The sequence below is a fragment of the Brassica rapa genome, chromosome A08 (genome assembly GCF_000309985.2).
Source record: "Brassica rapa cultivar Chiifu-401-42 chromosome A08, CAAS_Brap_v3.01, whole genome shotgun sequence".
NCBI lineage: Eukaryota > Viridiplantae > Streptophyta > Magnoliopsida > Brassicales > Brassicaceae > Brassica > Brassica rapa.
The window spans coordinates 8,848,440-8,865,756 of NC_024802.2; the positions used below are offsets into that span (position 1 = coordinate 8,848,440).

The window sequence follows — 17,317 nt, forward strand, 5'->3', positions numbered from 1 at the left end:
AATCAGGATGTTAGCAGGGACGAAAGAGAGGCTAAATCTGCTGCCCCTGCGACTGCGAGTCCATGCCTTTATACCAGGCCAAATCCTAATTTTGTTTACTGGGTTTATAGAATTTTCGGCCAGGACATGTGTTAACCTTTGGACAGGCCCATATTGCTAATTCGCATTTTTGAAACCCTGCAAAATTTATGAACCAATTATTAATTGAGAGTATTAGAAAGAGTAGTTTTAGCAGTTCAGTTCTGATAATTAATTTATTTTTGAATTGAATATTTTTTGTATTCAAATAAATTATCTGGTCTATTAATCATAGGCATAATAAAATAAAATTCAGACTAAATTTCTAAGACTAAAAAAATTCATGTTTCCTATTAATACGACAGTTAAGCGTGGACGTTTGGATACATGTTCAGATTTTGATTGGATATTTTGAGTTTATTTTCGTAAATCCCATTTTAACATTTCAAAAGTACGGTTCATGATCATATATAGTAACATTTCAGATTTTATTTGTAATACATACTAAAACCCATAAAGTAACTCCATATCATTCGAATTCAAGTTATATCGGTTCAATTAAGCTATACTCAAAGTAAAAACAAAATTTAAAAGTAAAACACAAGGAATAAATACTTATTTATATATATTTGAGTATTTAAGATATCTATTTAAGTTTAAAATATTATTTTTTCATATCATATTAAAATAAATATAAATTTGAGTATTTGGAGTACATATTTTGTGTTTCAAATTAAATATTAATTTGGAACTCTCGATTAGTTTTATGGATTTTCTAGTTTATAGATTTTTAAAAATATTTTTTCGAGTTTGGTTATTAACACTCCGAATTCGGAAATGTTTTGTAATATCTTATAAAATATATTCAAGTATTTTTATGTATCAGATTGGATACAAATCATGTTTTCTATTCAGATTCAGTTCACATCTTGGATACCGTATATTGTGCATATACTTTATAATACTTTGACTGAAATTCTTTTTTAGATCTATAAGATGAAACCTAAAACCACTAGGGCTTCGATTGGTAACTTTGATTAATCGCGGAATCGTGAAAAAATTAATTAAGCTGCAAAAATAATTAATTAAATTACTGAAATTTTAAAATCTGCTGAACAAAAATTACGGAATAGTTTTGTAAACAATTGAATAAATTTTACGGAATGACGGAATATAAATTATTTATTTTTTTAAAAAAATTAGTTAATTATTTAATCAATTGAAAATTAATACTATGAATAACTAAAAATATTAATAATAATATATCAACATGTATTATCTCCGTTTCATAAAATGTTTTACTTGGTTATTTAAAAGGTAAGAAATATATTTAATGTAAAAATTCATATTAAAAATATAGAATGACACTTTTTAAAAAACAAAATAAAAAGGTAGAATGACATTCTTTATGAAACAAAGGGAGTACTTTAAAAAAGAAGTTATAGATTAATATTAATTATTCCATAAATATTATATTAACTAAATATTAGTTAATTTATAACATTATATTAACTAAATATTAGTTAACTAGATATCATAAAATAACTAGAAATAAAATATAATATTTTATTAAATCAAAGTAATATTTATATAGTTTAATTTTACAATTAACTAAAAATAATATTTAAAATAAATTTTATTTCAAATTTTGAATTTAAATATGTTATGTAGGCATACCACCTAGTAAATAGTATATAATTTTTTTTATTTGAATAAATATTTAATATTTGGAGTAATTAGTTTATCATTTAATAAGATCTATTTTTTTGTGTGCTATTTTATTTATAATTTTTTCTGCTATCTAATTCATTTTTTCCTGTATCAAAATAGTATCACACCAATAAAGATTTTGTCCTCTTTTAGCGTAAAATCTATAACTATATAATTTTGGCTATTAAAGAAAAAAAAACTAGATTTCCAAAAGATTAAAACCTACCTAAATCTACAAAATCTCTATCAACAAAACAATATTAATTTGTAAAAGAAGTTGACGTAAAAGAAGTAGCGTAGACCAAACGCTTAAAAGTCGCAAGTGGATTTATTCCAAATATTTGTCGAAGTATTCCATTTTCTTATTTCCCCGAAGACTTTAGCGTATATATAAAGTCTAAAGCAGACCCAAATATATAAAAATTCATTGATCGAAAAAAAGAAAAAAGAAAGAAAAGAAAAGATGCAGATCTTCGTGAAAACCTTGACCGGCAAAACCATAACCCTAGAGGTTGAAAGCAGCGACACCATCGACAATGTCAAATCCAAAATCCAGGTCCCATAATTCGAACTCTGCTCTCCTTTGTAGATTTCTAGGGTTTCCGATCCTCGATTGATTTCGATTTGAATTGGTTGAGAATAATAATAGCTAATTTTGCTCGCGAGATTGAACGAAACATAATCTTGATTTGATGGTTGTGAACAGGACAAAGAGGGGATACCACCTGATCAACAGAGGCTCATCTTTGCTGGGAAACAACTTGAGGATGGTCGAACGCTAGCTGACTACAACATTCAGAAAGAGTCCACTCTTCACTTGGTTCTGAGGCTTAGGGGTGGGACCATGATCAAGGTCAAGACTCTCACTGGTAAAGAAATCGAAATTGATATCGAACCAACTGATACTATTGACCGGATCAAGGAACGTGTTGAGGAGAAAGAAGGCATCCCTCCTGTTCAACAAAGGTACTTTGTGTTTTGGACAAGCCTTATTAGCTTGTTGTTCTTGTCTCATTGTGATATCTGAGAACTTGTTTGGCGATGTAATGCAATATGCTGACTCTATTTTATTGTATTTGTGTGTATTGCTTATGTTTTTGTCACCAGTCGCTATGCTATGCTCCGAGTGTGATCTGTTGTGTTTTTAAGTTATAACTTATAACACCAATTCTCATGTATATTTGCAGGCTCATCTATGCTGGGAAACAGCTAGCTGATGACAAAACGGCAAAGGACTACAACATAGAGGGAGGCTCTGTTCTTCATCTGGTCCTTGCTCTCAGGGGTGGTTCTGACTAAATAACTATTTGCTCTAGAGGTTCCTTTCAATGGCTTTGGTTGGTTGAATCCAATGAGACAAAGTGAATACAATTTGGATTTCGTGCTTTGGTTACTATGATGCTATTTCAGCTGGTTTGGATCAATTTACCAATAATCTGTTCAATATTAGGATCATGCATAAAATATATATCACTTTGATTTGGTTTATTTTTTGATGAATATCCTTCATTTTCAAGAGAAAGTCCGTAGAAATGGGACAAAAAGCTATGGGTTGAATTGGATCAGGTCGTTTCCAATGGATTTGAGATGATCCAGACCATTATCCAATCGCATCAGCTTAGAGTGTCAAATCACATAAACTGAAACCTAGCGAGATAAACGTAGAACGCATTGCCGATCAAGCACACACCCGTTTTCCACCAGTTACCACAGTTTCTAGCATCGTAGCAAACACTGATGTCCTCTGTTAAGCAGTAATTTCACTAGAATATGTGAAAAAAACTAAAACTTTTGGCTTGTAGGATTCTCAACATTTAACCCAAATAACAAGTTCCCATATTGCAGAGATATATTCTTAACTAGGGAAGTGTTAACCAGAGTTTGAATACATACGAAACAAACAAAGGATCAAATATGGATTTTTTTGTTTTTGGTTTCTTAGACATCCTTGGCAATGAGATCGCCATTGAGCAAGGCTCTGTAAGCAGCAACAGGCCAAATGAAGCCACGGAAGATGAGACGACTAGCCAATGGAACATCAATTATGATCTCTTTCATCGCAGGTTTCTTCTCATCACTAATCGCAATCAAGTAGCTTCTCCCCACCCACCCGATCCATCCCGCAATGTAGAGGAACAAAAGTCCAGGTGTTATGAACTCTCCCCAATGCCTCTGGTCTCCGTTCACTATCAGGTGTGGTAGCCCGTCTGCCCCGCACAGAAGCCCGTACTTGCCGTAGTTGTCGAACCTAAACAACAAACATAATCAAAAAGAGTTCAATTTCAATAGCAGATCAAAAACGGAACCTGCGTTTGGTCTTTTCGATCTGAGCGTTAAGAGCAAGAGCAGGTGCACTCTCGGGAGCGTAGAGCTTGAGAGATGATTGGAGCTTCTTGATTTGCTGCTTCTCCCTCTTGGCGAACTGTTTAGACTCCTTGCAAGGGGTTAGGCCCGAGATATCAGCGGCGGCTGGCATCGGAGATGAGAGGAGGATGGAAGAGAGAGCCACCGCCGCGGAGAATGCCTTCAGGGACTGGTTGTCATCGGTGGAGCAGACGAATCTCGCGGTGGATTTAGGTAAGGATTGAGTGAGAGTCTTCTTGTTGAGGACGAGGTTCGTCGGGATCGTGAGAGACATCGCTTTCCTCTGGAGTTGGAGGAGATTGAGCTTAAGATTTCTTTAGAGTGGCAAATAAGATTAGTGGAGGAAGAGGAAGATAAGAAAAGACGTCTCGTTCTGATGATGTGGCGTGTTGTGAGTGGTTAGTAACTCAAACCTCGTGGATAAGAGATTTTCCCGCGTTTTTATTTTTTTGTAGTTTTCACTCGTGTGTTTTGATGATATGTGGAATTAACTGTACACACGACATGACTTGTCTTTATTTATTGTTTCTTTTTTTTAAACATCAAACAAACTATATTATTCTATTACTAAGCTTTATGTGATCTATGAGACCAGAACATAACAACTAATGTAGTACAGATCCAATTTTAGTATCTTAGCTAATGAATCAGACGATATATTTTTAGACCAAAGAATAAAAACTATCGAGAACTCAGTAAATTTACTCTTCCGCTCCATTAGCTCCTTTAATTCGGTGGAAAATTGGATCATGCTCATGGGTCTTGAATCATCGAGACTAGATCCTTGCAATCGATGGTAAAAGTCTGACATGTTGATATCTAAACATGCACTTCATCGCCATGAAAGAGCCTCGAGCTCCGAATAAAGTGAGGAAATTTTTCGCCGCTGGTTTCGTGCTCCCAATAGCTGAGTTACTCCTCTAGAATTTGTATTATATTATATTTATATATATATATGAACAACAAAAATTAACAAAACATACATAAGACAAACATGTGGTGAGATTCGTATTATATACTACTAGGAAACAAATCCGCGCATTCGGACGGGCATATAGATTCTTTAATAAAAAAATTTAAATTATTTTAATAATTTTAATAATATGTCTATACCAATATTAACTTTTTTACTTATTTTATTTATCCCGTACATTTATTAACTTTTTTAATACACAAAATTTCAGAAATATGTGTTGAAAATAAAATGCCAAATAAGTTTTTAAAGAAATGTTGTTGAAAAATAAGCAAAAGAATAAGATAAAATCCCCATCTCTCTCGCTCCTTCTCTCTCAAGCGTGTCTCGTTTTTGGGTTTCTGAAACACTTTTTCTCAAGTAGGGGAGGGGGAGGGGGGGACGGTTAGAATCTACAAAAATGTGCATCCTTCAGAAATTAAAAAATAATTGCAAAAGAGTGTGTCATTCATAAACTAAAAGAAATATGTGAAATGATGGTTCATTCAAAAATTAAAGAGGTGTCTGAAAAGTGAATCAGAATAGGACACGACCTTTGCTAAAACAGTTTGATGATCTATCTCTCAAGCGCAACTTCATTTTTTTCCGAAACACTCTTTCTCAAGTGGGGAATTATAATTTACAAAAGAATGCCTTGTTTAGAAATTAAAAGAGACATGTGAAATTCAAAAATTAAAATAGGCGTGTAAAGGGTGTGTTAGAGAAGGACACGTCCTTTGCCAAACAATTGATGATCTCTCTCTCACCTCTCTTAAGCGCTTTTCCATTTTCTTTTTCGTTTCTGAAACACTCTTTCTCAAGCAGAGATTAATAATCTACTAAAAGGGAGTGCTGTTAAGAAAATTAAAGAGGAGTGAGAAAGGGTGTGTTGTTCTGAAATGAAAAGAGACATGTGAGAGGGTGTATCGTCTAGAAATTAAAAGAGACGGGTGAATGGGTGCATTGTTCAGAAATTTAAAAGAGCGTGTAAAAGGGTACGTCAGAGAATGAAATGTTCTCTGCTAAAACAATTCGATGATGTCAGATCTTATAAAAAGAAGAAGATCTTGTATGTTCAATGACAAACTGTTATAAATTTAACTGTTAGATAAAACTTCTTTTTCTATAAAAATATTGATGTTAGCGGAAAACTAAAACAAGTTTGCTATTATAGTACATAGACGAAATAGCCTTTTGAGATTATGTAAATTACTTCAACAGAGAACATTTATATCCGTTAGATAATAAGCAGCCAACAAATACGGTTAATAAACGCTTCATACAATAATCAAGAAGTTAAGTGTCACAAGACAGTTAAAAAACTATCTACAATATATGCAATCAATTAAATGCAATCTCTATCTAACATGGATAACCAATCCCTTCAAAGATTTATATTAACAGAACATACAAATTATTTACTATTAACTTTTTTTTAAATGAAATTATCATAGAAATTATAAATATTCCTTCTATTCCTTGCCATTTTATCAGCGACTTAGTGAAGACATGTACCTTTTTATTTTGAGAAGTTTGATCCAGGGATCCAGTAGACCTGGAGATAATAGCCGAATCATTGAGTTTCTGAAAAAGACTATATTTTCTGATTGTAAATAACTCTATACAAAAAGTAAATTGAAAAGGAAAAATGGTAAGGGAATGCATGAAGAAACCATATATGAATTTGTTAAATATTATGAAAAGATTCAATGGTTAATCTTCTGAGAAGATACAACTTTTCTATAAAGGGTTCAGTGGTCAAGTTTTTTAAAAGATGCAACTCTTACAGTATGTAGACTTTTGCCCAAGTGAATCTACGATGTCATACTCTAAATCCTAAATGAAATAGTAGTCAGATTAGAGATTAGGAACAAATACCACCATTATTTTTTTTTATTAAAATGATGACATACTCTAATAAACAATTAATTTTAAAATAACAAATGCTGAAGGAAAGGATGAAGGGACCATATATAAATTTCTTAAGAGTTTTTAATTTCAAAGAGTCCAATGGTTAAGATTTTTGAAAAATGTAAAACTTTCTAATATTAAATGGTTCAATCAAATGCTTGTTAATGTTCGCGCGGGCCATTTTTTAATTATTTACTAAAAATAAATTATTTAGTATTAATAGAATGTATATATTTTTGGGATAATTTGAAAAATACCCTATTTAGGATTTAAAATTTGATAATTGCATTTTCTATTTCAACTTTTGAAAAATACACTTTCTTAATTATGATTTGACCTTTTTACCCAAGATATAATTCGAAATTAATATACAAATTTGAATTAATAAAATAATATCATTAAAATTAGATAAATATGTGTGTTGAGATAAATATGTTATTTTACCATTTAAATTTTACAATAACAAAGATAAACATGTGAATTATGTTTTGACTTTATCATGAAGTTTATACAGATTTCACTTTATTTTATTTTTTTCAACTTATATAAACAAGTCACGTCTTTGAAAAAGAAAAGCAAGTTACGTTTGTATCTACAATATTTCCATCTTCTCTACCTGAGCCAAGTAAGTTCTAGCTAATATGATGTATTCAGATATGTGTTTATTTTTATTTTTGCTTTTGAATATGAAAAAAAATTACACTGATAAACTAACGTCTTCACGTTGTTCTTCTTTTTTTCACGTGTCATGAAAATCCAATAAATCTGTTTGAGCCAATGATTTGATTCGTGTATCTTACAAATTTTTTAATTTATGTTGTTTATATAGAGATGGAGTACAAGATTCAAAAAGGAAGTAATGGAAAAAGAAAGGCAGAGGAAGAACAAACACATACCAACCGTTTAAAGTCACAGAAAACAAATGGTGTTGCTTGCATTGAAGTCTTATCGAAAGATTACTTTCATGTGTATATGAAAGAGTTGGAAGAAATTCTGAACAGTGGATTCACAAAGCTTAGTTCAGAAATTTCTAGCCTAAAAGCTAAGTTAAATCATCTTGACAAAAACTTCGAAAGTTTGAAAAAGGTAAGCAAAATTATTATCTTTGAAATATTATTATTGTGAAGTTATGGTGATTGTAATCTTTTTTTTTGCAGACAATGAAAAACGACCCGAAGACCACTTTGAATGCAACAGAGTCTACAGATTCCTCGGTCGAAATATTGAGTATAACACCATTAAAGACAAATGAAATGAAGACATTAGATAAAAAAATAAAGAAGTTTGCTATGTTACTGGATACTAGTGGAGGAACGGAAAGACGTAAGCAAGTTGTGAAATCTTATGATCCATTTGCTGTGGTGGATCATGGTAAAGATGCGTGGTTAGATTCATGGATGAAGATAGACAGGTTAGTATTTTCAAAAAAATATTTAGTGATTTATTAGTAATATATATATTATCATTTACATTGTGAATTGCAGAGATATAACAATTAATTTGGGCATCATAAAGGCAGACAAATTTTTTTTTGCTGAGCTTATTGAACCAAAGGTTTGGTTAAGTGAAGAAGTAAGTATATTATAAATGTTCTTATAATCGAAAACATTCAGTGTACATCTACTAAATTATATTTGTTTGATGCAGCATATTGACGTTGGTATGTCTCTTTTGAGAAGAAAGTTAGGAGAAAAATCATGTCCCTTTCAGAGTAATAAATTGGCATTTCTGGATGTACCATTTACATTGCTGATTTGCAGGAGCTATCAAAAGTTTTTGGAAGATCCAAAGAACTTTGAGTGGAGCTCTGAGTTTATCAGTTACTACAATGGTATTCTACCTAAATGTGAAAGAACACATAAGAGACTTGGTGTTGACGTCGATGACGCGTATGTGGTGTTAAACATTAAGAATGTCCACTGGATTGCTTTGGCTATATCAATTCTTCAACGTACCGTTGAAGTGTACGACAATAGTTGGATGCTCTCTGGAGATGACGAGATAACCGAGTTTGTGAAACCATTTGCAATGATGATTCCACATCTTATCAGATCATTGGCTTCCCCAGCTGACCAAAAGGGTTTAAGTGATGCTGAGTACACAATTATAAGGTGTAAGAAGATTCCACAGAACATACAATCTGGTGATTGTGGTGTCTATGCTATCAAATATATCGAATGTCTTGCATTATACACAGATATGGAAGTTGGACTGTGTGATGCTAACATCAAATTTATCCGGAAAAAGCTTGCAGCTGATATGTTTGCTGAAGGAAATCATTTTGATGATTTTTAGAAGAATTACCTTTGTTTGGTTTTAAAAGTTTAGGACGTGCTTTTTCTGTTTTTCACTTTGTCTTTCACATTTTTTAGATGATTTTACTAAAGTTTTCAGTTTGCATTTCTATTTAATAGCATATGTGTTTTTTATTGAACTCATGACAATACGTGCTTCTTTCTTGGCTTTTATAACCGAACGTAGTTTCAAAACTTTATTTGATAATTGATGCACTCACGGTTCTATTCTCATAGTGGGAGGTAAACGCAAAAGTCAAAGATAGTGGGAAGAGATTCCTTCGTCATAGGTGTAAAAATTTATACATGTTGCAATACGTTTTACTCTACCATAGGAAGAAACAAACAGAAGATGAGTAATACTTTATAAAAATTTTGGCCATAAACGTGCAAGAGAAACAATACACAGAGCACTTAGTTAGAGCACCATGGGCTTGTTCATGGTCGTGTAAGCTTGTGCTCGGAGTGTTCGGATCGAGAGGAGAGAAGCGATATTGGTTAGCTTTCTGCTTGGGACAAAGACACTACCCTAGTTACTTGCTTGTCAAGTTATCTGTTTTGGGGAAAACTCTTGTGGACAGAGAAACAGAGGATTGATATTAAAGATCATTGACCGTGATAATATTGGAGATGGCTTCGAGAGAGGGATAGAATCTTATTCTTGGTTTCACATACTTAGTTTCACAAACAAACATAGTGCAGTTCAAGTGCCTTCTCAATGCAAACAAACGACATCAGTTCAAAATAATCAACCTTATTGCAAAATAAAAACTAAAATAGTTATCAAAATCTAGAGTAAACAAAACCAAAATTTGCAGAAAAAGCATTTAAAACAGAAATAAGTTTAGAACATAAAATGTCAAATTCCAAAGTCGCAACGGGCACGATTGTGTCCTGTACGATGACATCTTGAGCAAGCTTGTTTCCGTGCTTTTTTCGAGCTGTTGCTTGTTCTCCAAAACATTCATATCTTCTTTTCACAGGTCTTCCAGCACCTCTTTTAACATCTGGTGGAAGACATTTATAAGCAACAATATGAGGAGGTATTTCCTTCACGTCCAGCAGCTCATCTATAGGTCTTATACTCTCTGAATATGCAGCACACATGTTTGCCTTTGAGTAGTACTGATGCACAAATAACCCAGGGTTCAAGCCTCGACTTGTTGCAGCCTTAGCAGCATGCTTACAAGGGATCTTGTCAACATTAAACACATTACATGTGCAAGTCATTTGTTGAAGATCAACCAAGTAATTTCTTGACCCATCAGTTACCTGAAACTCATCCTGATTTATAGACTGCCCATCAAAAGTAGACGCCAAATCACACCTTTTATTGAGCTTCTTTTCAACCTTAGGCGTGAGAGAAGATTTGAGCATCGCAGCACTTTCTCGACGGTCGAAAAACCACCGTGTAAGTCTATTCCTTATTGCTTCAATCAACGACACAGTGGGTAGCTCACGTGGTTTCTTAAACACTGCATTTATTGACTCTGCTGCGTTGCTTGTAGTGATGTCATATTTGTCTCCAGCAAAATAAGCACGTGACCAAAGGTTCACATCTGCTTCCTCTAGATAAACGCCCAACTCATGATTCTGACGTCGTATTTCGCTGAAAATCTGGTCGAATTCTGCAGTTGTTTAAGCTTTGATGGCTGTCTTAACAAGGCGAGAAATCTTTCTTCCTCCAGGCTGAGAGATGACATTCTTGCGTAGATGATAGGTGCATATTCCACGTTGAGCCAATGGATACACTTTTGCAACTGCTTTTGCAATGGATGCGCATCTGTCAGATATCACTACTAAACTAGGATCATCAGATACTATAGATGTCAATCTGTTGAAAAACCACTCCCAAGATGCTTCATTCTCAGCATCTACTATTCCAAATGCAAGAGGATACACATGAGAATCACCATCCTGAGCTGTTGCAACTAACAAACTCCCTTATATTTCCCTTTCAAGAAGGTGCCATCAACAACAACAACTTTCCTCATGTATTTATAACCCTTGGCGCAAGCAGCAAACGAGAAAAACAAGTACTTGAACCTATGCAGAGCATCAACCTCAAGGCATGCAATTGTACCTGGATTAGCTATAACAAGCTTATGCATGTAGACTGGAAGCTGCGCGTAGCTATCTTCTGGAGAACCTAATACCTCCTTCCGAGCTTCTTCTCTAGCTTTCCATATCTTCCAATACTTTGAATCAAGACCATATCTCTTTTTCATAGTACTTGAAATCAACTCTGGTTTCATATTTAGACCTGAGTTTCCAAAGTTTTCCAGAAGAAGCTTACTTATAACTTTGGAAGAAGCTCTCGGTCCAGCAATGTTTCTTGAAAAACATGTATGCTTGTCGATGTACTTTGTTACCCAGAAAAACTCGCAAGTCGGATTAGTCTTGGCAGCTCTAACCATCCAGCTGCAGCTTGTATCTGCACATTTGACAACTAACAACTTCTTGTCTGACTTGCTGACAACAATTCTGAACTTGCGTTCGATTGAAAGCATCCGTATACTCCAAGACAGCTCTGATTTATTCTTGAACCATTGACCCTTTTCAATGACCTTTGCATCATGAAAATTAGAAACTTCCACTTCTGGTTCTTGATTACTATCCTGTCTATCAACATTCTTCTTCTTCTTTCCATGGCCTTTTCCATAAATGGCAGTATCTTCACGATTGAAACCTTGATCATGGTTCCCTACGTTTCCATTCTTCACTGAGACGCAAAGACGCAGAGGCATGGATTTAGACATTTCACACATAGAATCCAATTGCCTATCATTGTTCACAAAAACAGGAGGCGTATCCTTAGGCATATCTCGAAGCATTGATTCCGGTAGTGCATAGCTAAGCTCTAACTCATTACCCAACCTACTTATACCAAAATCTTCGTGTACCATCTGAACCATATCATCAAACTTCAAACCTTTCCTAAAGGTAAATAATTTACCTCCTGCTGTTGTATTCACCATGAATTTCCATGATCCTTTATTCATCTTCCACTCTCCCAACACTCCAGCCAAATGCAACATGATTTTCCTAAAAGAAAAAAAAACAGATTGTCAAAATAAAAGAGAAGCAGAATTAGAAATTGAAATCTGATTGATGAAACAACAAACCTCTTGAGATGAGAGGAAGAATCTGTTCAACTAGAGAGAAAGGAAAAAAAAATTCAGAAGTAGAATGAATACGAAGAAGACGAGAAGACGACCCTGCGTTCTTTAATTTTTAAATCAAAATAAAAAAATAATTTTAAAATATATTAAAATGATATGAGAAAGATATTGTGCAGTATATTTAAAAGATATTCCATATTCTCATTCGATTTTCTTTTAAAAAATTGTTTAAAAAAATTGTTTTATAAGAATTGATAAATATTAAAATTGGGCAATTTGGTAAATTTATATATAGATAAGTGTATTTTTCAAAAAGTTTAAACAAAGGTGTATTTTTCAAATAATATTCTTATTGAAGTGCATTTATCCAAATTTTCCCTATATTTTTATTTAGTACTCTTTTTTTTCATTGAGTACTGAATATATTAGTCTAAAGTTACAAATATAATAACTTAAGAATGTAAGATGTATATATCAAAATTAACCAGAAATTGGCTGTTGAAATTAGAGAAAAAGAAATAATGTTTTTATTAGGAATATCGGGTTGAGACAATGGCAAAGACTGACCGAGATAAGAAGCTTAGAGCATTTTTAATGGGATAGTTTAGGAAGGGAGTGCTTAAGAAAAATTAGTTTAATAGTCGGTGGGACCCACCCAAAAAGTAACAACCGATACTTGATGTTTCCAGATAAGCGTCGCATTATGTGGGTTGTTTGTACTGTTCGCGGGCCCCACTGATACGTGACGGCCCGCGATTGATGGGTTTTTTAATTTTTTTTGTTTTTTTTAAATCAGAAAAAAAAAAAATAAGCACCTCAAATGGGGTGTTGGATAAAGATGCTCTTATGTTCAATATTATTAAGCAACCTATTTTATTAGCCTTTGCGGATTCCTTAATCCGCATGACAGCTATTTCCTCATGGTGTATATTTTTTTATTCTTTTACCCATAATCAATATTTTAACACGTGCAACAATCAGACCAAAAAACTAAAATAAAGCTTGACAAAACAGAATTTCCTTAACTAATGGATGGTAGTCGGGAACTTATCCTTGACTTACTGCACAATTTCAAAATATTCCTCGCCAAATATTCAATTCGGAGTATGCTTTCATCTTTGATAAATATACATCTCTTGATTTAGGCTTCGATCCCCACGTTTCAGGCATATGCTTGAATGAGATGGAGTAGGCGTTCTTTTATATAGTTTAATAAATTATATTTCCATCCTCTGCTTTAGAGTATCTATAACATAATTCAATATTTCACTATAAAATAGAGTTTAGAGTAAAAAAATTTCTAACCGTACTATATTTTTCATACAATAATAGAAAAAAAAATATAGTTACTTCATAAATAGAGTAATTCATTGTTTTTTGTTCTTCACTATATTTTCACTATAAAATAGAGTACCATTAGAAGATAACCTAATTTTTGGAAATGGTCTTATACTATCAAATACATGTTCTTAACATAATTTTACACTTAAATAATATATCCACTGAAATATATAATGTTTCGAAAGTACATAAAATAAAGTAATAGTTCTTCAAGAATTTGAACATTTATCAAAATGATATGACAATTGGTCTAACATTGTATGTGATTCTCCAAAACAATTGTATGTAATCCTCTGAGAATTTTTTGTGATAATTGTTTCTCAATATTCACAACTTTTTATATACAAAAACAAATGTTGTATCAGTTAACCATACAAAATTGTAACCGTTGGACACCAAAAAATACAATGAACACCAAATGTTGTAATGGTTAATCTTTAAAGATTGTAATGGTTTTTATAAATAGTTGTAAATGTTTATCTAAACAATTGCAATGATTCGTTTAAATAGTTGTAACCATTAAATCTCCAATAGAAGACTATATTTTCTCACAGTTAAATTATCAACCTTTTGTTTTGTCTAAATATGAATTTGTTTTCCTTATTCCTACATATTAGCAACATTTGTTTGAAAGTAATATTTATATTTTCAATATTTAAATTATTTTGAAAATTTTATATTTTCAAATTATTAAGATATATTATAATGAATTTATATCAAAAATTTATCTGGGAGCATTTTGAAATTTGAATTTAGGAAAAATGTTGTACAATGTAATATACATAGAGTTGAATAATATTTAAAATTGCAAATTTTCAAGGGATAATTCTACTTTTACCTCAATTTTGGAACATTATTCCTGTTTACTTTCTATAGAGGGACATTTTCACAAATCCGTAAAGGATGAGGTTTTATTGAAGAAGCAAAAGACCATTAATTTATTGATATATAAATATAAATAAATAATTAAAAATTTAAAAAATATACTTTTCGAATTATTCGTTTTCAAATTTGAAATTATTTATACAATTTTTAATTTACAAATATCTAAAGTCTATCAAAGGTCTAAAAAGAACTTTTGTTAAGACTTTAGTTAGCTCCCAACAAACACACTTTTAGGACACTGTAACCAGAAAGAACAAAGTATGTAAAGCGAACAGAGTAAAGAGAAGTCACACACACTAACAGCTATACTGGCAAGGAGTTCATATACCGAATCATGCGCCAGCAAACTATTGAGAGGCGCCGTAGATGTAAAATTTAAAATGATGTACGGTTGATATCGAAACCCTAAAAGCCGGCACTCTGACCTAAGCCTCCCTCTCCTAGCCTTGCTGGAACACCAAGACACAGGCGAACCCTTAGCTGACGAACCCTCATGAGCAGGCAGCCGGTGGAAAGAAACCCGCAAGGACCTAGGGCGCCGAGCATATCGGCCAGAGAGGAGGAGGAGGACCAGAGAGGAAAGGTTAAACCGAGAATAGAGGGAGGGAGGTGCCTCCGGTGTCGTCCAACCGGATGCCGGAGCTAAAGCATGTGAAGCGGGTGGTTTTTTTGTTGTAGAGAGAGAGGAAGAAGAGGTTTCTGTTCAATACTGATGAGGCTAGAACGGAAAAGGGGGATTATTTGTGCTTTTGTTACCGCCTCAGAAGTCTTGATGATACCACCACAAAATAAGATCCAATTCACGAGTAAAAGCGTCAACTATAAACTATGGAATTTGTTGGTTCCTCAAATTCCACTATTGATATTTGAATTGATCCAAAAACTGCTTAAGCAACTCGAAGAGAGGTTCATCGACAGACTCCACCTCTCTTTAGAAGTTAGTTTGAGCACTTTCAAAGGTCCGAGATATGCCAGATTTATAAATAAAAAAACTGCTTAAATTGCTTTGGACTCAACCATGTGTTTTTTTTTCTTAAGAATTGGCTTTAGTGATGTGGTTGTTGTAACCAACTTGTATGTTGGTAGCTACTCTTAGGCCTGTTCAATATGGTAATACCGAACCGAACCGAACCGAACCGAACCGAAATAGACAATATGGTTTGGTTTTGGTATATACCATTTAAACCGAATGGATATGATTTTATAAAAACCGTAGGATTTGGATATGGTTAGGTTTATAACCGAATAAACCGAATAAACCGAATAAAACCGATTAAAATAAGAACATATAAATATATACATTATATAACGCCAGGGTACATAATACGTGTAACTGATATGTTAATATGTTATATAAGTTAATTTTCTTGTTAATAAATAATACCATATACTTTTATATTAAAGAAGCCCTAAATTGAAAATACTTAAACAATAATTTAAAAAACTCACAGCAGCCGTAGGTGGAATAGTCTTCTTCTTTTAACTTTTTGCTTCTTAGTTCCTACTGCCATTGAATCATTGACTGAGTGAAGGTATCTCTTAATAATTTTCTCTTTTTGATTTTTCATGCTTTGAGAAATTGTAAAATTAGATGGTAACAAGAAATTTCTTTGAAAAAACAGAGGAGAACAAGAAGAGCTGTAATAAACAAAAGAGCATCGAACAGATGTTGGATGAATATGAATTCATGGACTCTCTAGTAGAAGGTAATTCATATTTTAATTTGTAAACATTGATTTATTATATTTACGAGCACTGGAGTTATTCACAATTTTTTTTATTTGTAAACTAACAGAATTTCACGTTCAGTCAGAGGAGGCATGACTGATGAACAATGTCACCAATTATGGAAGAGTGGGAAAACGTTTTTTCATGCATATGTTTTGTTTTTATTATTTATTTTTCACAACTTTGAGCTATGGTTTTGGTTTTTGATTTGATTATTTTATTTGCTTATTTTGTTACTCTTTGACAATGATTATTTATAAGATGAACGTTTTGATAAATGATAGCTTTAACAACATGACTCTTTAAAATTCATATAATATATAACCAAACTAAATAATAATGTTTTCTTTGGTATAAAACCGAATCAACCGAAAACCGGTAGTATAAAAACCGAACCAAACCAAATTAGATATGGTTCTAATATGGTATCTAATTTTTATAAACCGAAAAACCGAAAAAACCGAACCGAAACCGTACCGAAACCCGGATTGGACAGGCCTAGCTACTCTTAATCAATCTAATGATTTGTCTTGGCTGATAATTGATTCAAATTAGCCCATATTGCAGCATCATACAAACTCTGAAAAGCAACAACCTTTCCATATACAAAATGAGTTGACTTTTCCTTAAATTATTAATTAAAATCTTCAAAGCAGCAAACTTTCCATAAAAATGTAAATTGTGATGTGCATCTAAAGGTTCCGAAACACAGATCTTTTTTGGAATATCCATCCATTTTTGTTGATTGCCTTATTTCACTTAATCACTTTATGTTGATTTCATTAAGAGAGCTAGTTAATACAATCTTAGAAAGTCTGTTTTTTATTTTTTTGCTTAGATGGATGCCTGCATTTATAACTCTACCTCCTTAGCTTCACCTTCAAGATAACATATCTGAATCGGAAGATCTCTTCACCAACCCAAGGCGATAAATATCATGAATATTCAGAAAATTCTTAAACCGTGAGTAATTGCAAAAGACCAAATTTGTT

At 32.7% G+C, this 17,317-nt stretch overlaps 4 protein-coding genes across 4 annotated transcripts; 2 read left to right on the forward strand and 2 right to left on the reverse strand.

Moving 5' to 3' along the window:
- The first annotated feature begins 2,056 nt into the window (after positions 1-2,056).
- Positions 2,057-3,228, forward strand: LOC103833815 (ubiquitin-NEDD8-like protein RUB2). Its single transcript, XM_009109875.2, has 3 exons — positions 2,057-2,284; positions 2,435-2,694; positions 2,916-3,228. Exons 1-3 carry the CDS (start codon positions 2,192-2,194, stop codon positions 3,025-3,027), a joined length of 465 nt encoding a protein of 154 aa, XP_009108123.1. The 5' UTR covers positions 2,057-2,191; the 3' UTR covers positions 3,028-3,228.
- Positions 3,229-3,476: 248 nt separating this feature from the next.
- LOC103833816 (photosystem I reaction center subunit III, chloroplastic) lies at positions 3,477-4,429 on the reverse strand. Its single transcript, XM_009109876.3, has 2 exons — positions 4,035-4,429; positions 3,477-3,976 (listed from the first exon to the last, which is right to left on the reverse strand). The coding sequence occupies exons 1-2, from the start codon at positions 4,364-4,366 to the stop codon at positions 3,667-3,669; spliced, it is 642 nt and encodes a 213-aa protein (XP_009108124.1). The 5' UTR covers positions 4,367-4,429; the 3' UTR covers positions 3,477-3,666.
- A 3,007-nt stretch (positions 4,430-7,436) lies between these two features.
- Positions 7,437-12,343, reverse strand: LOC108869308. The gene is made up of 2 exons (XM_033276425.1): positions 10,335-12,343; positions 7,437-10,222 (listed from the first exon to the last, which is right to left on the reverse strand). The coding sequence occupies exon 1, from the start codon at positions 12,285-12,287 to the stop codon at positions 11,181-11,183; it is 1,107 nt and encodes a 368-aa protein (XP_033132316.1). The 5' UTR covers positions 12,288-12,343; the 3' UTR covers positions 7,437-10,222; positions 10,335-11,180.
- Positions 7,728-13,173, forward strand: LOC117127115. Its single transcript, XM_033276424.1, has 4 exons — positions 7,728-8,041; positions 8,113-8,366; positions 8,440-8,527; positions 8,603-13,173. The coding sequence occupies exons 1-4, from the start codon at positions 7,787-7,789 to the stop codon at positions 9,248-9,250; spliced, it is 1,245 nt and encodes a 414-aa protein (XP_033132315.1). The 5' UTR covers positions 7,728-7,786; the 3' UTR covers positions 9,251-13,173.
- Positions 13,174-17,317: the final 4,144 nt, after the last annotated feature.

Excerpts from the sequence above, each read along its gene's own strand:
- LOC117127115 (XM_033276424.1), top strand. The coding sequence starts at position 7,787 with ATGGAGTACAAGATTCAAAAAGGAAGTAATGGAAAAAGAAAGGCAGAG. Across the intron at positions 8,367-8,439 it reads TCATGGATGAAGATAGACAG|AGATATAACAATTAATTTGG; the intron begins GTTAGTATTTTC and ends TGTGAATTGCAG. Across the intron at positions 8,528-8,602 it reads AGGTTTGGTTAAGTGAAGAA|CATATTGACGTTGGTATGTC; the intron begins GTAAGTATATTA and ends TGTTTGATGCAG.
- LOC103833816 (XM_009109876.3), bottom strand. The coding sequence starts at position 4,366 with ATGTCTCTCACGATCCCGACGAACCTCGTCCTCAACAAGAAGACTCTC. Across the intron at positions 3,977-4,034 it reads ATCGAAAAGACCAAACGCAG|GTTCGACAACTACGGCAAGT; the intron begins GTTCCGTTTTTG and ends TTTGTTGTTTAG.
- LOC108869308 (XM_033276425.1), bottom strand. The coding sequence starts at position 12,287 with ATGTTGCATTTGGCTGGAGTGTTGGGAGAGTGGAAGATGAATAAAGGA.
- LOC103833815 (XM_009109875.2), top strand. The coding sequence starts at position 2,192 with ATGCAGATCTTCGTGAAAACCTTGACCGGCAAAACCATAACCCTAGAG. Across the intron at positions 2,285-2,434 it reads ATGTCAAATCCAAAATCCAG|GACAAAGAGGGGATACCACC; the intron begins GTCCCATAATTC and ends GGTTGTGAACAG. Across the intron at positions 2,695-2,915 it reads ATCCCTCCTGTTCAACAAAG|GCTCATCTATGCTGGGAAAC; the intron begins GTACTTTGTGTT and ends GTATATTTGCAG.